The sequence below is a fragment of the Leopardus geoffroyi genome, chromosome B2 (assembly GCF_018350155.1).
Source record: "Leopardus geoffroyi isolate Oge1 chromosome B2, O.geoffroyi_Oge1_pat1.0, whole genome shotgun sequence".
Classification (NCBI taxonomy): domain Eukaryota; kingdom Metazoa; phylum Chordata; class Mammalia; order Carnivora; family Felidae; genus Leopardus; species Leopardus geoffroyi.
The window spans coordinates 48,525,641-48,545,705 of record NC_059332.1 but is presented as its reverse complement, the minus strand read 5'-3'; the positions used below and the strand labels follow the sequence as shown (position 1 = coordinate 48,545,705).

Genomic DNA, 20,065 nt, shown 5'->3' with positions numbered 1-20,065 from the left:
TATCAGCAAAGTAAGGTTTGGCAATGTATTTCAACCTCAAAAACAATAGTACTTTCAAAGCTCAAGCCAAATTTTACCTGAGCAATAAACTAAAAAAAAAAAAAAAAAAAAGGGGAGCTTTCATTGCACGTATACTGAGCACATTATTTTGTTTAAGGTGCCGTGCTATGTAGGAGTAATGAGGGATTTAAAGAGCCATCCCTGTTCCTAGGAGGATGGCAATTGTCCCAATAATAGTAGCAAAAACACCTTAATAGTACTTTATAATTTATATTGCAACCTATATAAACACTATAATCTGCTCATGTTTACTGCCTTTACATTGATACTATATATAACACAAGCTTCTGTACTGCAAGTACCAAATGAGTGTTACAGATAAAATGTTTTACATAAGTTCGAAGGAGAAGGTGGTAATCATAGGCAATTAAATCACATTTTGTGAATTACCGATCATGACTCCCATCCCCCCCCCCCCCCCCCCCCCCCCCCGCCACTCACACACTGTATCAAAGCAGTAGCAGGTTTTTAGTTAAGATTTTTATATTCACTGGGTAGGAAACATTCTAAATAGGAAGATGACATAACTAAATGGAAAGGGTCTCTTTACTGATTAGTCTGAATAGTGCTAGTTGGTGAAGGGTGACAGTTTTAGATAAAGTTGCAATGTAAAAGCAATATTTTTAAAGTGCTGGTTACCAGTGGCTTATGACGCTAACTGATTAGGAAAGAAAACGTGTGCACATTTGGCAGAACAATGGCACCAAGTTTTTTTTTTGTTTTTTTTTTTTTTTTAAGGATCTAGTAATGCCATATAGGATGGTCACTTTTGCTAGAAAAATGATAGAAGGGAGATAATTCAAGACCTTTCAAATTTCAGGTATAAAATCTAAAAGCCTGATGAAACAGTGGCAACAGCACGTGACAAAGGATACACTCATGTGAACTTAAGACTTATAAGCATCTTGCCTGGAACACAATGACCCATTCAGTATCATCTTTGTACACACAGCATGTTGAGTTATGTATCCTGATAAGTCTGTATATTGCAATATTATCACAGGAAGAGATATTTAGATACCATTCTCACAGAATGTTATATACAATATATCTTTGTGTCCCCCCCCCCCCTCCCGCCCACGCCAGTGCAGTAGTGGGAGAAGTGAAACAGCACAAACAGGAGGGTGGCAGCATGTCGCCTCAATTTTATGCTAAAACCTGATTCTGGCCCATTATATGCAAAGCTCTCACCGTGTGGTAGTTTTAAAAACAGTTTGAATGGAACAGCTGCTATTTACATTTACACTGACAGCCAGATCCCTCCTTGCCTTAGTTCTGTTTACTGCTTTCCCTCCCTTGCAATGTAACATTGTTACTGGATGTATAGCGATGCTACATCAAAAGAAATGGCAAGTGAAGACACTCTGATAAGTAGTTAAAATGTGTGTATCATGCCACAAAAGCTTTGTGTGTGAGGGCCCAAGAATGAATGAAAGAATCCATGAATTAACATACACATGATACTCAGTAAGGAGAACAAATCTATAGTTAAATCCTGTACGGGAGGTATTTTAGAGTCAACAAGTTTGAGAAAAATAGAAATTTTAGGATCAAAAAAGCATGTGAATAAGGCTCTCGGGGATCTGACTGATCCGTGAAGATAAAGATCAATGAGCTTCTCCATCTCTGTGGAGGGACAAAATGCCCACATGAACAGCAAGCAGGTACAGTAATCTGTGGTGGAACAGTGATCCAGGAAGGGCGGGGAATGTGTTTCCTTCTGTTTCCATCTGGCAAATACTGCTGTGTCACCTCCTATCTTTGTAAGATGAGGGAGGACGCCCTAATTCTTTGTTTGCAAAACAGGTTTAAGCCTTTTTAAAAATTTCAATGCATTGTGCCTCTTGACAAACCAGTATCCCCTTCCCCCCATTCATTTTTATACAACCACCAAAGCAACACCCCAACTTTGGCATGTGTGACCATTTTATGTCATGTCATTTCAAGAATATTTTAGAAGTAGGGTGGATGTTGGGGGCTTAGGGTTATTGCTTGTGCAGGAGTATTTTAAGTACAAGGCTTTACGGTCTATAAGCCAAGTAGTGCTTACCCCCCTTCCCAAAGAGTAGAAACCACTAAAAGTATTCAGCTTTTCAAAAACAGCATCAGCAGTGGGTGACTCATACTGAGTAACTCTCAAAAAGCCAACAGAGGTCAAATTTCAGAATCTGAGAAGAGCATAAAAAAGGAATTTGCTCCCGGTTTCAGGACACTCATTTTTCACACTTGAAAGCAAAAAGTGAACAACTAGGGGAAAATATTAAGAAAAGTTTCAATGTCCATCACTGATGCAGCCTAGAAGTGGAAAGTTAATGGGAAAATGCTTTCTGGATCACTTGTTTTACTGAGTTTCTGGGCTCCCACATTATTTGACAAAAAGAAGCTCTAAATGTATTTTTAAAGAGAAATAAATACACCTGATTTTTAACTTTTATAAGTCAGTAAGGATTTTTCCTTCCTTTAGAATTATTGTTTTTTGGGGAAAATTTACTTTAGACAATTAAAAATAAACATCTAGTACACTAATTTGCACTAAAAGATACTTCTACATTGTTATCACTAGATAATTCTGGTCAACTGTCACTGTAACAATATTGCCTTAAAAACAATTTGTCTAACTTAGTATTGCAATACCTAATGTTATTAAATAAAAGCAACAATTCATATGTGTTAAATGCCAGTCACATAGCTATGATTTCAATTTTATTTATATATATATGGAAAACTAGCACATTCAAATCTATCTTTGGGATTATTCCAAGAAGTACCGATTAGAAAGCAAATTTGAGGGGCACCTGGTTGGCTCAGTTGGTAGAGCACGCGACTCTTGGTCTTGAGATTGTAAATTCAAGCCCCACACTGGGGGTTGTGATTACTTAAAAATAAATTCTTAAAAGAAAAAAAAGCAAAATTGAGAATATTTTTGAACCTGAATAAGATATTCTACTAAATAGGGGTGTCTGGGTGGCTCAGTCGATTAAGCGTCCAACTTCCACTCAGGTCTTGATCTCATGGTTGGTGAGTTCAAGCCCTGCGTCACACTCTGTGCTGACAGCTCAGGGCCTGGAGCCTGCTTCGAATTCTGTGTCTCCCCCCTCTGCTGGCCCCTGCTCATGCTTTGTCTCGTTCTGTCTCTCAAAAATAAATAAACGTTAAAATATTTTTTAAAAATTTAAAAATTTAAAAAAGATATTCTATTAAATAAATTGTCTCATAATATCAAGCTATAGTAATCCCTAGAGCTGAAGGACAAAGTTAATATATTATAGGGTTCCCAAAGTATTCTGAAATGAATGTACTCTATATATGATATGATACGTACACTACATATCATATAATCTACGATATGAATAAAGGTCTTATAATGTGGTAGTTCCCTGGCTTAATGATAATTTTGTTTAAACACCAACACTTTGTTTTTTAAAGTGATAATTTTGTTACCTATTCCACACCTTACACTTAGCACAGCACCTGATTCATAATAAGTACTCAGTAAACATTTGTTAAGTGGAAAATCTTTCAAATATCTTATTAGTTAATTATAACAATAGTCTTGTGAGGCACTCCTTTAAAGAAAATAATGAAAAACTACAGCAAAAGAGAATTTCTAGAAAGAATAAACTGTATAGGAAATCCATAAAAATAGAGTATATCATTATATCAGCAGAGCCATTTTAGAAAATAAGTCTACTTCTACTTTCCAACACTTGCTGCTCCCATAACCTGGGTTTTTTTTGGTTTTGTTTTTTTGTTTATTTTTTTAAATGTTTATTTACTTTTTGAGAGAAGAAGAGAGAGAGAGAGAGAGAGAAAGAGAAGTGGAGAGGCAGAGAGAGGGAGACAGAAGATCCAAAACAGGCTCCAAGCTGACAGTAGAGAGCCCTATGTGGGACTGGAATCACGAATCACAAGATCATGACCTGAGCTGAAGTTAGACACTTAACCTACTGAGCCACCCAGGTGCCCCTATTTTTGTTTTTAATGTATGGGTGCCACCCCATATCAATTAACCTCTAGGTATGTGAATGTTTTAAAGCTCCTAAAGTAATAAATATCAACTCAACATTAAGAACTACTGTCTTAAGGTGAAGGGAAAGTATTATGTAGGGATGAATGATACATCTTCAGAAAATTCAAGAATTCTGTGGCTTATACAAAAGGAAGGCAATAAATTGCACTAAATAAATACATTTTAAATTGTAAAGACCTCTATCTGGGCTCTTGCATAAAGAGTTCTGCCTTATTTGGCTGATAACAGTATAAACTCTAAACACAAAAACAGAGGGGTGGATTAGTTGGTAGAGCTGGCTAGGTCATTAGAGATGCAACTCTTGATCTCCGGGTGGTGAGTTCAAGTCCTACTTGGGCATGGAGCCTACTTAAAATAAAAATAGAAATAAATTTTTAAAAACCCAAAACATAAAAAAGGAAATGTGGTGGTAGACGTAGAGACAGACAACATTGCTAGGGAAACAAAGTCATCAGTCCACTTAAAAAAAGTCTATTTGTATAGAGAGATTTAGTGTAAGATGAAGCCTGCTTTTCATACTGGTAGGGAAAAGATGGATTTTCAATAAAAGGTGTTGGGACAACTGGGTGGCCATCTGGAAAAAAAACAAATAAAATTGGATCTATACCATGCATCTAACAACAAAATAAGGTCCAGATGTATCAACAATTTAAACGTCAAAAAACAGGACCGCAAAGTAATTGAACATGGGAGAATTCTTTTATAGTCTTGGGATAAAACATCTTTTAAAATATTACAATTAAAACTAAAAACCATGATATAAAATATATGAGACATATGATTATATTAATATCAAAAAGTCTGTATGGCATAGACCTAAACAAATAAGCAAACCAACAGAAAACTTGTAACAGCAAAGAGACAAACCAAAGCTAGTGGTGGGGAGGCTTTGCAACTCAGATCAGAGACATACAGCCAGTTTTCTGTTTTATAATGAATACTTACCAATCAATAAGAAAACTTTACCCTTTAAGGGTAAAACTTACCCTTACCCCATAAGGACAAAGTAAATGAACAGACAGCAAAGTTCATTAAATTCTTCTAGGAATACTCAACTCAACCCAACCTCCTTCATAACCAAGGTAGCCTTTTTGTTTGTTTGTTTGTTTGTTTGTTTAACCAATAAAATTAGCAAAGATCAAAAAGTTGACAACACTCTGTTTGGGCTCAAGTTCAGGGAAGTACTGTCATATGCTCCTTATCCCCTTTGCTGATGGGATTATAACTGTATGACCACTATGGAAAACAATCTTCCAATAATATGCTCAAATCACAAATGCTAATATCTTTAGACTTTGCAACATCCCTAGCAATTTATGAGTGGATGTACTTGCACATCTGCAAAATTATTTACGTAAATGTGAGGTTATTCATTGTAGCACTATTTATAATAGCTGAAGATTGAAAACATCTATATAATATTTAGCAGGGAACTGGTTAAATAAATTATGAAACACTCAAATAAGGGAATACCATGAGTGTTTAAAAGAATGGAAGCACTTGTAAGCACTGAAAAAAAAAAACACTATTATAAGGCATGGGGAGAAAACCCCAACATGCAGAATAGCGTGTAGAGAATACCATAATTTCTTTTAAAAATTAAAAAGCCCATGCATACATACATATATCCCTGGAATGAAATAGAGAAACCATTTGTTTAACAAAACAATTGTTTTCTTCCAGGAGGGGAACTGAACAGCTAGGGAATAAAGTGAAAAGGAGATATTTTACTCTATAGTCTTCTGTAGCTTTTAAATTTTTTACTATTTGAAGAAACTATCTATTTAAAATTATATTACTTCTAAAGTAAAATTACTCTCTGACTCTGTTCTCAGAGAGACTTGATTCTAAACTCAAATATTTGTTGTAAATTAAAACACAGGCAATATGAAAACTGCCATTGGTATTCTGTAGGATGTAGACATTGATAGGAATAACTACCATCCAGGGGTGCCTGGGTGGCTCAGTCAGTTAAGTGCCTGACTTCGGCTCAGGTCATGATCTCACGGCTCGTGGGTTCAAGTCCTGCATCAGACTCTGTGCTGACAGCTCGGAGCCTGGAGCCTACTTCAGATTCTGTGTCTTCCTCTCTCTCTGCCCCTACCCTGCTCATGCTCTTGCTCTCTCAAAAATAAACATTAAAAAAATTTTAAAAAGGAATAACTACCATCCGTAATTTTATTTAAATACCTACGAATTTTGTTAAACGGAAATAAAGCAAAAACTGAGTGTTTGAAAAGCACATTAGTCCAGGCATATATGTTGGAAGAGAGAATAATGGAAAGAAGAAAATCAAATCACCAGGGAAGTCATGCAGAGACATGAGGTTTTTTTTTTTAATTTTTTTTAATGTTTATTTATTTTTGAGACACAGAGAGACAGAGCATGAATGGAGGAGGGTCAGAGAGAGGGAGACACAGAATCTGAAGCAGGCTCCAGGCTCTGAGCTGTCAGCACAGAGCCCGACGTGGGGCTCAAACTCATGGACTGTGAGATCATGACCTGAGCCGAAGTCGGACACTTAACCGACTGAGCCACCCAGGTGCCCCGAGACATGAGTTTTTAAGTGAGCCCAAAGTGGACAAGGGCAGGACTGAGCCAAAAAGGCTGGGATACACTTGCTTTTTGCAATGAGTAAAAACAGTAATTTAAGGCCACTCCAAGCACATAGGCAGACACAGAGGCATATGGATAGTAGCTTATTTCCTCTGCCCCTACATGAAAAACAACTTTTTTCCCTGAAGGTGAATGAAATCATAAGCTGCAGATCAGGGAAGTAATATTAGGAAGCGTTAGTAAGCAAATAATTTAAAAGCATATCCCCTAAGATGGGGTCTACTTGTCCATAACATTGTATGCTACAATCTCTGGGTCACTGAGATCAACTATTGAAATTCTGGTTAAGTGCTAGTTCTCAGACACAATATCTAATTACCAGTTATCAAAGCAGAGTCTCTCAGAAACTCTTCCATAATTTAGAATAAGAAATTTACAGTTAAGATGATACTTATTAGTCTGAGGAAAAAAAAAAAAAAAAACAACAACTTTTCCAAGACAGAGCTTAAAATGAGTAACATAGGCTCTCCTAGCATTTACTTTTTTAGCTCATTTCCACTGTCAGTTCTGAAATGCAAAAACTGTGCCCAAGACATTGTCAAAGCCAGAGAGTTTGTGTGCTAAAGGGAACACCAGGGTCTCCTAGTGATTGCACTGTTCCATGTGACTGTCTGACCAAAGTGAGCACCGATTAGAGCTATTATTACAAAGGGACAATTTATTATCCTTTTTATATCACATACAGTTTTAGAAGAAAGCTGGAAACCTTTATCCTGAAGGAGGGACTAAAGTGGGAATGTGAGGTGTGGAATGGCCAGGAGAGGAGTTATTTGGGGATGAAGGTCCTTTCAGACTGATAATCATGCCGTGAGTCCCCAAAGGCTAGCCGTAAGCTCCACATTTCCACAGAAACCCACTGGGGTACTGTGTGAAGGCAATGAGAATATCAGTTTTGTCCTAAATTCCATGAGAAGAGCAACTAATACTAAGCATGCCCTGTGCATATATTATCACTAATACTTGGCAAAAGGATTTGGTGTTTGAATCTTATAAGCCTCAAGCAGTGAACAATACTTCTTCCTAAAATAAAAAGCCATTGACTAAACACATCAAGAAAACTTGATATACCTAAACTCACTCATTATACCTCATCTATAGGAAAGAGTTCATCACCAAATCGGTTCTAGTCTATGCGAGTCTATTTAATCCAACAAAAGACATACAAGACAGATGCGGCAGAGATGAGTGAGGGACCTTGTCCTTTCTTTATATATTATAGCATTGCTGCTGAGAAGACTCTGCCCAGCTAGAGAGTACATTTTCCAGTATACCCCACACCCACCTCTGGAATTGAGTGTGGCCATAGTTCTTAGAATGTGAATAGTAGTAACGTGGGTCACTCCCTGGCCATGTAGGTAAGAAGCTGCTTACTTTTCCATCCTGTCTCTCCTCATGGTGAGCTGAATGAATAGGACTCCTAGGACCTACAGAAGGGCATAGCTACAGAGGGAAGGACTCTGGGCCCGTGAATGAAACTGTGAGAAAAGACCCCTGGTGAGGAACACCCACATCAGACTACAATGAAAAATAAGCTTCTATCATGTGAAGCCACTGAAAATTTAGGTATTAACTGCTGTAACAGCTAGCATTCTCTCAACCATTATAAGTATTATTATCTTTATTTATAAATTAAGAAAATGAAGCTAAGGGACACCTGTCCCAACTCCTGATTTTGGCCCAAGTCATGATCTCACGATTCATGAGTTTGAACCCCATATCGGGCTCTGTGCTGACACTGCAGAGCCTGCATGGGATTCTCTCTCTCCCTCTCTCTTGCCCCTCCTATGCTCTCTCTCTCTCTCTTTGTCAAAAATAAAAAAAGATACACTTAAAAAAAAAGAAAATGAGGGGCACCTGGGTGGCTCAGTTGGTTGGGTGGCCGACTACGGCTCAGGTCATGATCTCACAGTCTGTGAATTCAAGCCCCACATCAGGCTCTGTGCTGACAGCTCAGAGCCTGGAGCCTCCTTCTGATTCTATGTCTCCCTCTCTCTCTGCCCCTTCCCTGCTTGTTCTCTGTCGCTCTCTCTCAAAAATAATAAACATTAAAAAAATTAAAAAAAGAAAAAGAAAACGAAGTTGAGTCAGGTTAAGTAACCAGCTCAAAGTCTGACAAAATTTCAAAGGCGACATTACTGGGGGGCGGGGGAGGTGGTACTAGCCCAAGAGAGAATACATTTTGCAAGTGGGACAACTGTTCACATGAAGTAAGAAGTGCAGGGCAAGGTCTGGAAGTTTACAGTGTTTAAAACTAAAGAAGGAAACAACAGTGACAAAGGATTCAAACTTGAAAACTGAATGGAGATAATATATAACATTTGTAAATAGTCCCCTTTCTTTTCCTGATGTATATTCACATCCTGCTCTGCTCCACTGTTTTTAAATGCAAACACACACACACACACACACACACACACACACACACACACACAATTTGACTCCCTGTCACAGCAAACTATAAGCCAAGGTATTTATGTTTAAGGACTCAAACTGTGCTTCCAGAACTCCTGGTGTTGCCTGAGAATGTTATACCAACTTTTGCAAATTCAGCAGAACTGTCCCAGGAAAGCACCCTACCCCAGGGAACAAAACTACCCTCCAGCAACACTCTGTAACCTTGGCCATCTTGGAAAACCTCAAGTGAGGAGGGAGCAATGGGCGGGAACAACTAGATCATTGACTCCTCATGTTTAGCAACTACTAACTCTGCAAAGATTGTTCTGGAATAAAATACAGAGGAGGCTACTAACAGAAGCTGCTGATTCATAAATAATAAATATATAGTAAGAGTATTAGAATGAGAACAATAATATTGGCCAAATTCTCTGAATCTCCAGAGATAGAATTATTTCCACTATAGAAGGGTCTGGGATTATCCTAGGATCTCCTCAAGAAGATCAGGGTATTGGGTTAAACAACCCTAATCCACTATATTTTCCAGAGAGTAACATCTCTCTGATGTCATAGATACCAAGGTGAGACAATTAAAGGGAATAGAATATCAAGTTTATGATAAAGTGGGGTACAAGGAATCATTATCAACCACTAGTTATATATCTAAAACTTATTAGATGAAGACATGTGGATAAAAGTGGGATATGATCTGCTATTACATTCTGGGGACTCTGGATTCAAAAATTCATATCTCACTCTAGGCCAGATATATCTGTTATATGGACCAAAAAAACCCCCACTCAACATCTGCCCTACCAAAATGTTCACTTTTCAAACAGCTTTGTGAGGTGAAAAGATATCAGTCTCAAGTTCTTCATCTCATTGGTTACTAGTTGCAATGATATTTGTAACAGAAATGTTGTGAATTATACAAATATATTACAAATTTGTATTAAATAGCCTTCTCCTTTAAATTCCTAAAATAATCCCTAAAATAATGACTTTAATATGTTGACTTGAGAACAATGTTAGGAAGGCACTATTAATTGAGTGACTCAATTTAAAAGAAATACAGGGGAAAATTATTATAAAACAAATACAAACAGAATGATTGAAAGTCCAGGACAAGCATGGAAACTTGGAATATCCTGATGAAACTACCATTATGTCAGTGACAGGGGTAGTTTTTGAAAAACAAATGTTCATTTGCTGATTTCAATCCCCGTTATAAGGCACCTTGCTCTTCACTGATTGGACCTTTACAAAGGTTATATCATCTCTACATGGAATGCCTACGAGGGTTTCCATACGCTACTTTTTTTTTTTTTTGGAATTTCTATCAAAATAGAAACAATGGCAAGGCTATATTCAAATCTATCCCCGGAAAGGGGCAGATACAAGTACTATAACATGATGGAAAGTTGACCTTCATGAAATTTATTACTAAATCTGGCCTATGAGGAATAAAGCCAGTTAAATATTATCTCACTTGTGCTTAAGGGTGTGTTATTGAATGCCAATAATATATTGAACCATCAGGATGTTTGAGAAATAACTATATAAGAGTCTCAATCAACAGTCTTAAGAGACATTTAAGATATTTCAAAATAAAAAGCTTTTGCACAGCAAAAGAAACAATCAAGTATACTAAAAGGCAACCTACAGAATGGGAAAAGATATTTGCAAATGATAAATCCAATAAATTGTCAGTATACAAAATACATAAAGAACTTATAAAACTCAACACCCAAAAAGAAATAATCTAATTAAAAAATGGGCAGAGGATCTGAATAGACATTTTTCTAAAGACATTCAGATGACTAACAGATACATGAAAAAATGTTCATCATTTAGCATCAGGAAAATGCAAATCAAAAGTACAATGATATATCACCTCACACCTGTCAAAATGGCTAAAATCAACAATTTAAGAAACAACAAGTATTGGAATGTAGAGAAAAAGGAACACTCATGCAGTGTTAGTGGGAATGTAAACTGGTAGAGCTACTGGGGAAAACAGTATGGAGGTTACTCTAAAAACAGAACTGCCCTATGATCCAACAATCATGATACTAGGTATTTACCCTAATTCAAAGGGATATATGCATCCCTATGTTTATAGCAGTCTTATTTACAATAGCCAAGATATGGAAACAGTCCAAGCGTCCTTCAATTGATGAGTAGATAAAAAAGATGTGGTATGTATGTGTGTGTGTGTGTGTGTGTGTGTGTGTATATATATATATATATATATATATATATATATATATATAATGAAATATTATTCAGCCATAAAAAAGAATGAAAATCTTCCCATTTGCAATGACATGGAAGAAGCTAGAGAGTACAATGCTAAGGGAAGTAAGTCAGAGAAAAACAAATACCATATGATTTCACTCCTATGTGGAATTTAGGAAACAAAACAAATGAGCAAAGGGAGAAAAGGAGAGAGAATAACCAAGAAACAGATTCTTAACTATAGAGAACAAACTGATGGTTACTAGAGATGAGGGGTTGGGGGGATGGGTAAAATAGCTGAAGGGTATTAAAGAGTGCACTTGTCATGATAAGTGCCAAGTATTGTATGGAAGTGTTGATCGCTATGTTGTATACCTGAAACTGATATTGCACTGTATGTTAACTATCTGGAATTAAAATAAAAACTTGAAAAAATAAGCCACTTAAGAGAAACTAAATTACTAGGTATTGTTTTTCAAATATACTGTGGGTTATTGTAGAAAATCTGGAAGATAAAGGGGAGATATCAAAAATGGTAAGAAAAATACTATTCCTCCCCACAAGACTAGAGATTTATAAGAAAGCTGATGGGCCATTTTTGATGACTAATCTGAAATGTTGCTGGTGCTTGCAAAAAATGTTTGATGGAAGGAGTAAAGTATCACCCAAAGACATGGTCAATTCAAAGTCTTACCAACACCAATTGTAGATATGGTAAAGTTTTAATTTACCACTTAAAACTGGAAAATCAAAACAAACCTGAAAGAACTGAATCAGACCCATGTTAGCTCAAAAATAATCAAGGTCCCAAATGTACTGAAGAGAAGCATTCACTATGTAAATCTTCCAGGAGCTTGATAAATCAGAATTGAGGCACTATTATTTTGTATCCTATAGCATCATCTAGAGGATTCCCAACACTCTGAGCCTAGTGTAGAAAATGGCATCTTGTTGGCTGGAAAGAGTCATAAACTGTCATCACCAACCCAACTAAAATGTGGGAATAAAATATACAGTAGAGTCCTCAACAATGAAACTGCTGCTCTGCTTGTCAGCTCAGGAATAAAAGGAAGCCTATTTTAATTTAGATTGGCATGTCCTTGTTCTTCAACTATTAGGTCCTCTTCATATCCTAAGGCAACTTGTACTTTTTAAAATTTCCTTACTTATTTTTAAATGTTTATTTATTTATTTTGAGAAAGAGAGAGAGAGAGAGAGATAAAGAGAGAGAGAGAGAGAGAGAGAGAGAGCGAGCATGCATGAGCCAGGGAGGGGCAGTGGGAGAGGGAGAGAGAATCTTAAACAGGCTCCATGCTCACTGTGAAGCCTGATGCAGGGCTCAATCCTACAACCCTGAGGTCATGACCTGAGTAAAAATCAAGTAAAAATCAATCAGTTGGGCATGCAACTGACTGAGCCACCAGGCGCCCCTAACTTGTAATTTTTTTAAACTGTGGGTCATGACTCATGATCCAGCATGAGTCCTGAAGTAAATTCAGTAGGTCTATAATCAGCATTTAAAAAGAACACAAAAATAGGAAGTAGAATAAAAATCAGAGAACACATGGTAATGAAACTTCTAATGTGTGTGTGTGTGTGTGTGTGTGTGTGTGTGTGAAAGAAAGAGAGAGAAAGGGGAAGTGTGCATATGTAGTTTGTGGGTTATAATATGTGAGGGGTTGAGGGATATAAAACGTCCCTTTGCCTCTAAATACCTTTTCCTCATTTCCATCACAGTGCCTGGAATTCAACAATAAAAGATTTATTTCTCTACAGCACAAAGATTTGGGGGATTTCAAAAGCAGCCAATTAAAGTACCTGGAAAGAATAAAATCTTATGTTTCATCAGCCAAGGCTGATGTGACTCCTCCATGAACACAAACCAAATGAATAGAACACAGTTAGATACTCCTATGGTAGGACAGTATGTTGAAAGAGTAGATGGCAAAACCACAAAGATCATCCTAGGAGTTCACATATTTAACCTGCAATCCTTCTGTTAGTACCATTGACGATTCCCACACAGGATACTTCAGTGGTTGGCCACCATAAAAATCAGTAAGAAAAATTGTGAATATACCCTTTTATGTATGGCTCTTCAGTTCAAATTAGCCAGTATATTCACAGACGCCATGGGAAAAGGTCTTTCATAGGGCCTTTAATTTTCACACCAGTTATAAATTTCATGAGCATTCATAGTCAGTCCTTCAAAGAAGTGGAAAGAATCTAAAGAAACATTTAGACCAATGATCCCTTAAGCCTCATTATACATCAGAATCACTGGAGATGTTTAAAAAATATATACGTACCTAGATCATATCCCCAGAGACTGGGTTTCAATTGGTTTAGGGAAAGGGCCCAGGCATTTTTTAATAAACCTCCTGAGTTGATTCTCCTGCAGATTTGAGTTTAAGAACTAATCAAGTCCTACCACCCATATGATTCTTTTAAAAAAAATTTTAATGTTTATTTATTTTTGAGAGAGAGAGAGACAGAGTGTGAGCTGGGAGGGTCAGAGAGAGAGGGAGACACAGAATCCGAGGCAGGCTCCAGGCTCTGTCAGCACAGAGCCCAACATGGGGCTTGAACTCATGAACCATGAGATCATGACCTGAGCCGAAGTTGGGTGCCTGACTGAGCCACCCAGGTCCCCACACTCATATGACTCTTGAATCCACTTCATTATTTTCTGAACAAATGTTCTGTTCTATTACTAAATAGCTATAATTACAATTATCTTCTTACTTAAATTGAGCAGCAATCTGTCTCCCTTTAGAATCAACCCATTAGTCATTTTTTTTCTACTTTGTCCTTTTCCCAGTACCCTCAACCCATATGTGTAGATGACAGGTCAACCTTCTCTATGATATGTCAGTTCTCAGTAACAGCACACACAAGCAAACACATCACAAAACACAGAACATAGTAACAGTAACACTTACTAAATGTTGGTGACCAATAATATTATTGTTGTTGTTATCATTACCACAATTAGGGAACAAAGCAAAGGTAACTATTAGTAGCAAAATTAGCGAAGCAATTTTGCTAAAACAAATGTCTAGAACATACTGCTTCACAAAATTGTATGGTAAATGGTATGAAATGATAATCTGGAAAGAGGCAAAATGTTTGTTTTTGTGTTTCCCTTACTTTTCACTTCCTACAGTGCCTTATAAAGAAGAAAGTAACAAGTGTAAGAAAAGTGTCACAGGTATGTTCAGGTGAATCTTGGTAACAAGGCCTCTTTGTTCATATTTAAGACAATAGCATTTGACATTCAAAAGCTCTCCCACAAAGTTAAAAATAAGTCTCTAGTAATACCTCTTCTTAAAAGAAGTTTGAGTAAGAATATGTAATTTTGTCCTCACAGAAGAAACAAAAAGGAAAAGGTAAATTGGAAAACAATAACTTCTGGGAATATATTTTTACTTCTGGGTCTATACCACTGGTTAGCCTTAACCCTTCTGTAACTCATTTTATCCACCATAAAGCCATGGAACTTCACTGTACTTTAAGAGATGTCTACTAGGATTAATACAATATGCTCTCAGGCTTGGTATCATGTCTCAACTCCTGTGAACCCTCTATAAAGGATTACTATTTATCCTGTAGATCATGTTGCACTGAATTATAATGAGGTAAGCCAGATTTATCTGAGCTCTAAAATAAACAATAATAAAAATGACGATAGCACAGCCAGTTTTTTTGTTGCTGTTACTTAGGAAGTACCAGTGAAATACTTAAATCTTGCATTGTCTTCTGTATTTTTGCCAAGATCAGTAAATTAAACATTTTATGAATTACCTAAGCCTTATGTTGTCTAATTTAATCATGTATGTCATGATTAATTGGGAAATTCACCTGTAACTGTTAACTGTCTTGCTTAATACTATAGACAAAAAATGAAACAGCATAATCTAACAAACCTGAGTTCCAGAGGATTGCTAACTTCCCATCATTACTTTGCAGAGCTGAAAAATCATACCTTCAACTAAGGAAGTAAGGAGGGTAACATTGGCTGCTTTCCGTCTTCCTGCTGGTAAATTCAGGCCAAGCCTATCCAGTTTCTCTCTCAGGCAGCGACCCCCATTCTTGGATTTTGCTCTGTCCAGAAACAAATAAAAACTAAGTTTTGAAAGTTCACATTCTGAGGGAAATGATGAGGCGATTTGACCAGATGGGGAATTCAACATGAGATAGGAGGTCTACGGACTGAGGGTTGAGGAATATGGTATCAGTACAGCCAGAAAACAATGTCTTACCTTCTCAAAATGCCTCCCAACAGTGAAGCATTGAGGCATTCGGGTGGTGAGAGGCGCCTCTTCACCTCAGCAATGGTCACCTTGTATTTGGAAGTTGAACTGAGAAGGGACAAACGGCCAGGGACAGAGCAAAACAAGTCTGTGGGGTTGACCACACAGGTGCCACCTTGGGGGGGGGGGGGAAGTATATCACATATTAGTGACAGTGAGAGGAGATCATTGAAAGACAGTTAATATCAAGCCACGACTTGGGATTTGGGAATACATGGCAACAATTGCTCCCATACATACACCACCAGGATCATCTCAGAAAGCTGCTCTGAAGATGTCCTTTCAAATAACAAGGCTTCATCTTTCAAATATCATACAGTACATGTTTGTGGGGGCACTATTTTTTAATTTTAACAAAAACCAGCATTCTATAGAGTGACTGGCCCACCAGTGCTAATGTTGACATCATACACACCAAGAAACACTTCAATTAATAAAAAAAACCCAAATCCATCAGTGAACCCCACAGAGGGTATGTATTGTTTTTCCATGGCTCTGTGTATGTGTGTGCATAGATGTGCACATACATACAATGGATGGATATATTTTGTCTGTGACTTGTTATATAGACAAAAGTTTGAAAGCTCTTTTCTAAATTATTTGAAAACTTCCTTCTCTTTTCCCTCATCCACCTGCCAACTATAGGTACTTGAGTCACTCAGTTCCCAGGTACCACCAAAAATAATTTTCCTATTGTCATAAACTTTCAACTCATGTCGGGGGATGATAGGTCACAGCTCTCTACCATATGTCAGCTGTCAGGATTGGCACACACAGTCAAATACAGTGCAAGACTTAGAACATAGTAACAGTCACATTAAATGTTGGTGGCCAATAATATTGTTTTGGTTGTTGTTATCATTATTACTATTAGAGAACAAAGCAAAGATAACTGCTAATGGCAAAATCACCAAAGCAATCTTGCCATGCTGGGGCTCCTGGGGCAGAAGACTTTGTCTCCAAGCTCCAGAAAGATCCTTGAACTTTGCTCTCCTCCAGGACACCAGAGTACATTCCCCAGCCCCAGGTACCTGAAGTAGACCTGAAGACCCAAGATGGTCATCGCTGAGGAGAGTTTCCCTCTGCCCAATCCTCCCTTACTGCAAAAATCCTGAGCTAATATCCATATTACTAACACTGTGCTAAATAGCCTTGGGGTCCAAGGCTGCTCCTTGTGCTTTGAGCAATCTGAGGACATAGTTTTTAAGGTTCACTGGCAAATTCAAATTCAAGGTTTACTTTCCTGAGCATACATTTGATTTCTTCAGCTATGGGAGATCTTAAGACTCATCTCCCCAAAAGTCAAGTTCTATGAGAGAAAAGAGAAAGAAGTAGGTGGAAGAAGACAAACAGGCAGGGGAGTGTTATCCAAAATCTCTCTACTTGAAGGGTGTTCCTCAACTGTCAGCACTGGCATCTCCTAGGGGCTTGTTAGAAATGCACACTCTCAGGCCCAACTCCAGACCTTCTGAGTCAGAATCTGTATTTTAACAAGATCCCCAGGTGGTTAATGTGCATGTTAAGGTTTGAGAAGACCTGGTCCAGTACTCACCACTTGCCTCCTACATAGGTCCTCACCTCCTTTACTAAGCTGCTCAGGTGAAATGCTGTGTTGCTAGAGTCTCTGGCATTCAGATTTGGGTGTGTTCTCTGAGCACAGTGGCTAAGGAACCTGGGAGGATGTTTAAAAAGGCAAAGGGGTCCTGGACCTGGGTGCAGAGAACAAGTTAACTTTACCCTACTCTTAAAGTGTTTCTACCCTTGTACTACCTGGATTTCTTCCAGGTTGTCTTACTGTCATCCAAGCTTCCCCTGAGAGTACTGGGATCAATGTCTTTCTCCTTAAGCATTCTGAGGCTGGTGATCATTCTTAATGACCCCCCAAACAGAAGACAGGACATTGAGAATATTAAAGTAGCCAGACCTCTCCAGACTGGGAAATGAGTCCTGTATGCTTAGCTAAATTTCCAATGCTAGTGCCTGGAAGCTGGTCCTTAGTTTGAAATCTGAGAGGTCACAGTCTTAACTGTCAAATTGAAATCCTTTTCCTGGAGGCACCTGGGTGACTCAGTCAATTAAGCATCCAACTCTTGATTTCTGCTCAGGTCAGGATCTCATGGTTGTGACATTGAGCCCCATGTCGGGCTCCACTCTGATAGCTCGGAACCTGCTTGGGATTCTTTCTCTCCCTCTCTCTCTCTCTCTCTCTCTGCCACTCCCCATAGCATGCTCTCTCTCTCTCAAAATGCATACATACATATATACACACAAAGTCCTTTTCCTGGCATTAACCTTGTGGTCAACATATTGGAAATCATGCAAATGTTTGTCTCAGGAGCTCAAAACACAAACTCACCTGTGCTTCCCCACTTTGCATTGTCATAGAGAATTTTATTTTATTTATTTTTTAAATATTTCATTTTTAAGTAGTCTCTACACCCAACGCAGGGCTTGAACTCATAACCCTGAGATAAAGAGTTGATTGTTCTGCTGACTGAGCCAGCCAGCTGCCCCTGTCATAGAGAATTTTTAAAACTAATCATCGTCATCATCATTATCCCCAGATTTGGGGTCCCAAAACTACCATCATCCTTTCATTGATGCTCTCTCCTTTTATACCTATAGATGCAAAATGCATTTTACAAACAAACTCTTAAGTGACTTCTCAAATGTTGAGATGAACAGGATATCAATGAAGCTGGCTTTTAACATCATACTGTGAGAATCAGGATCCCCAAAACTTAAGAATTTAGGCCATTATGAGGTCATCCAAAGCAAAAAATATTAAGAAATCATAATATCTACATTCAAAATTCACAGAGCTCTCTCCCAAAAATAGGCCTCCACCCATGGTCATGGAATCATAAGTAAATTTACATTCTTACATAAACCCCCTCCTCTTGTAAAATAGCCAATACACAACTGAGGACACAAGGAATCTCACCCAATAGGTCTCAAGTCAATTATGAGAGAAGAGTGTTTGTGCATGCGTTACTTTCCCAGCCGGTCAAGGGAAAAGAAGGACAAAATGTTAGACCTTTCCTATCTTTACTAGTCTACAGTGGGTTAGAAACCTATTTTAGGGAGATGCAGAAGACTCTAAAAGATTGTTGTAAAAAAAAAGTTAAATCAGGCTTTCTCCACTTGGAAAATCACCCCCTTTTAGCAAAATGAACCCCATGCACTGAAAGCCAGCTGCTCCCAGAGAAGTCACTAGATCTGCTATGTGGCCAAGTGCTATCTTCCTGGGCTCTGGGTCTTTCTCTCCTGCATCCAGCCCAGGTTGGGCTTCTGGCTTATGCTCAAATAAGCATTTATTAGGTAAGTTACACAGCCTGCATATTAAGAGTATTCTTTATGCACACACAAACTGCCTGGAGGATTTATTTTGTATTCAGGATTAGCCATCAACTCTAGAGTCTTTTATTTTTTATGTCACAGCATCTTTAAAGGGAATTTCTGTTGCTTTGATAGTTGGCATTGCTGCAGCCTTGGGGAACTCTCTCGTCCTGGCTAAAGATTTGGCAACTTGTAGAGTTTACAGCAGCATGGGGAACCTGCTATCTTTCTTCCCAGTGGTTTATTTGGGGAGGGGGGAGGAAGAAAAGGGTGATAGGTCAACATAACAGATGTTTGCATTTAGAATGAAGAACCAAGGAGGTGGGGTTTCATTCTGGAGATCCAGACTACAGATAGCAATGATGAGATTTCAGAGGAAAGTCATGAGAGTCAACCATACCAGACCATTTACAGTATTCATCCCCAGTATTACCAGTTGAAGTTCCTCATGGTGCCTGTGTTGCATGTCAGCTCTTATTGAAATGATGTAACATTCATTCTAGATCCAGCACTCCAGTTAGAGGTGTCTCTGGTGCCACAACCAAGGTATTCATGCAGAACTTCTCTAGAGTACATCTCTTTTCCATTCATAGTGCACAGAAGCAATACTTCCATGGAGGGCACTATTTTTAAAATTGAAATTTGGAGATGGGGCTTCCTATTTCCAGTGATGCTCAAACTCAGATCTGTAGCTATAGAAACAGCATAAGAAATCAGGGACTATCTAGTTAAGGTCACTTGTCTAGAACATGACTATCATAAAAGGGATAACTTTGCCACAGCTACAGGGAAGTCAGCCAAAGAATTACTGTGCTGGGGACAAAACCAGGCATGAGACACACAGACACAGATTCTTTGGCTGCCAGACCTTGTTAGATCCCATGAGGCAAGAAGAAAAACGGGGTTGGGCTGCGCCATTCCTGGTATGCCTGGAGACCTCTGGCCCTGTGTGTGCAAGCACCGCGTGGGGGGAGTGGAAAAAGTACGGGGCTGCAAGTAAGAGGTTGGCCAACTAGCGACCCATGCAACCTTAGATGAGTAACAACTCTGGGCCTTGATTTGTCCATCTGAAAAA

The 20,065-nt window shown here is 38.2% G+C and overlaps 1 protein-coding gene across 1 annotated transcript in view; it reads right to left on the bottom strand.

The window, feature by feature from the left end:
• Positions 1–20,065, bottom strand: part of TFAP2D (transcription factor AP-2 delta) — a 58,783-nt gene that overhangs the window by 27,448 nt on the left and 11,270 nt on the right. The window contains exons 4-5 of the mRNA XM_045498508.1: positions 15,601–15,766; positions 15,324–15,442 (exon numbers count right to left, since the gene is read on the bottom strand). Of these exons, the coding sequence (XP_045354464.1) occupies positions 15,324–15,442; positions 15,601–15,766 (285 nt within the window). The remainder of the gene's footprint in view (positions 1–15,323; positions 15,443–15,600; positions 15,767–20,065) is intronic.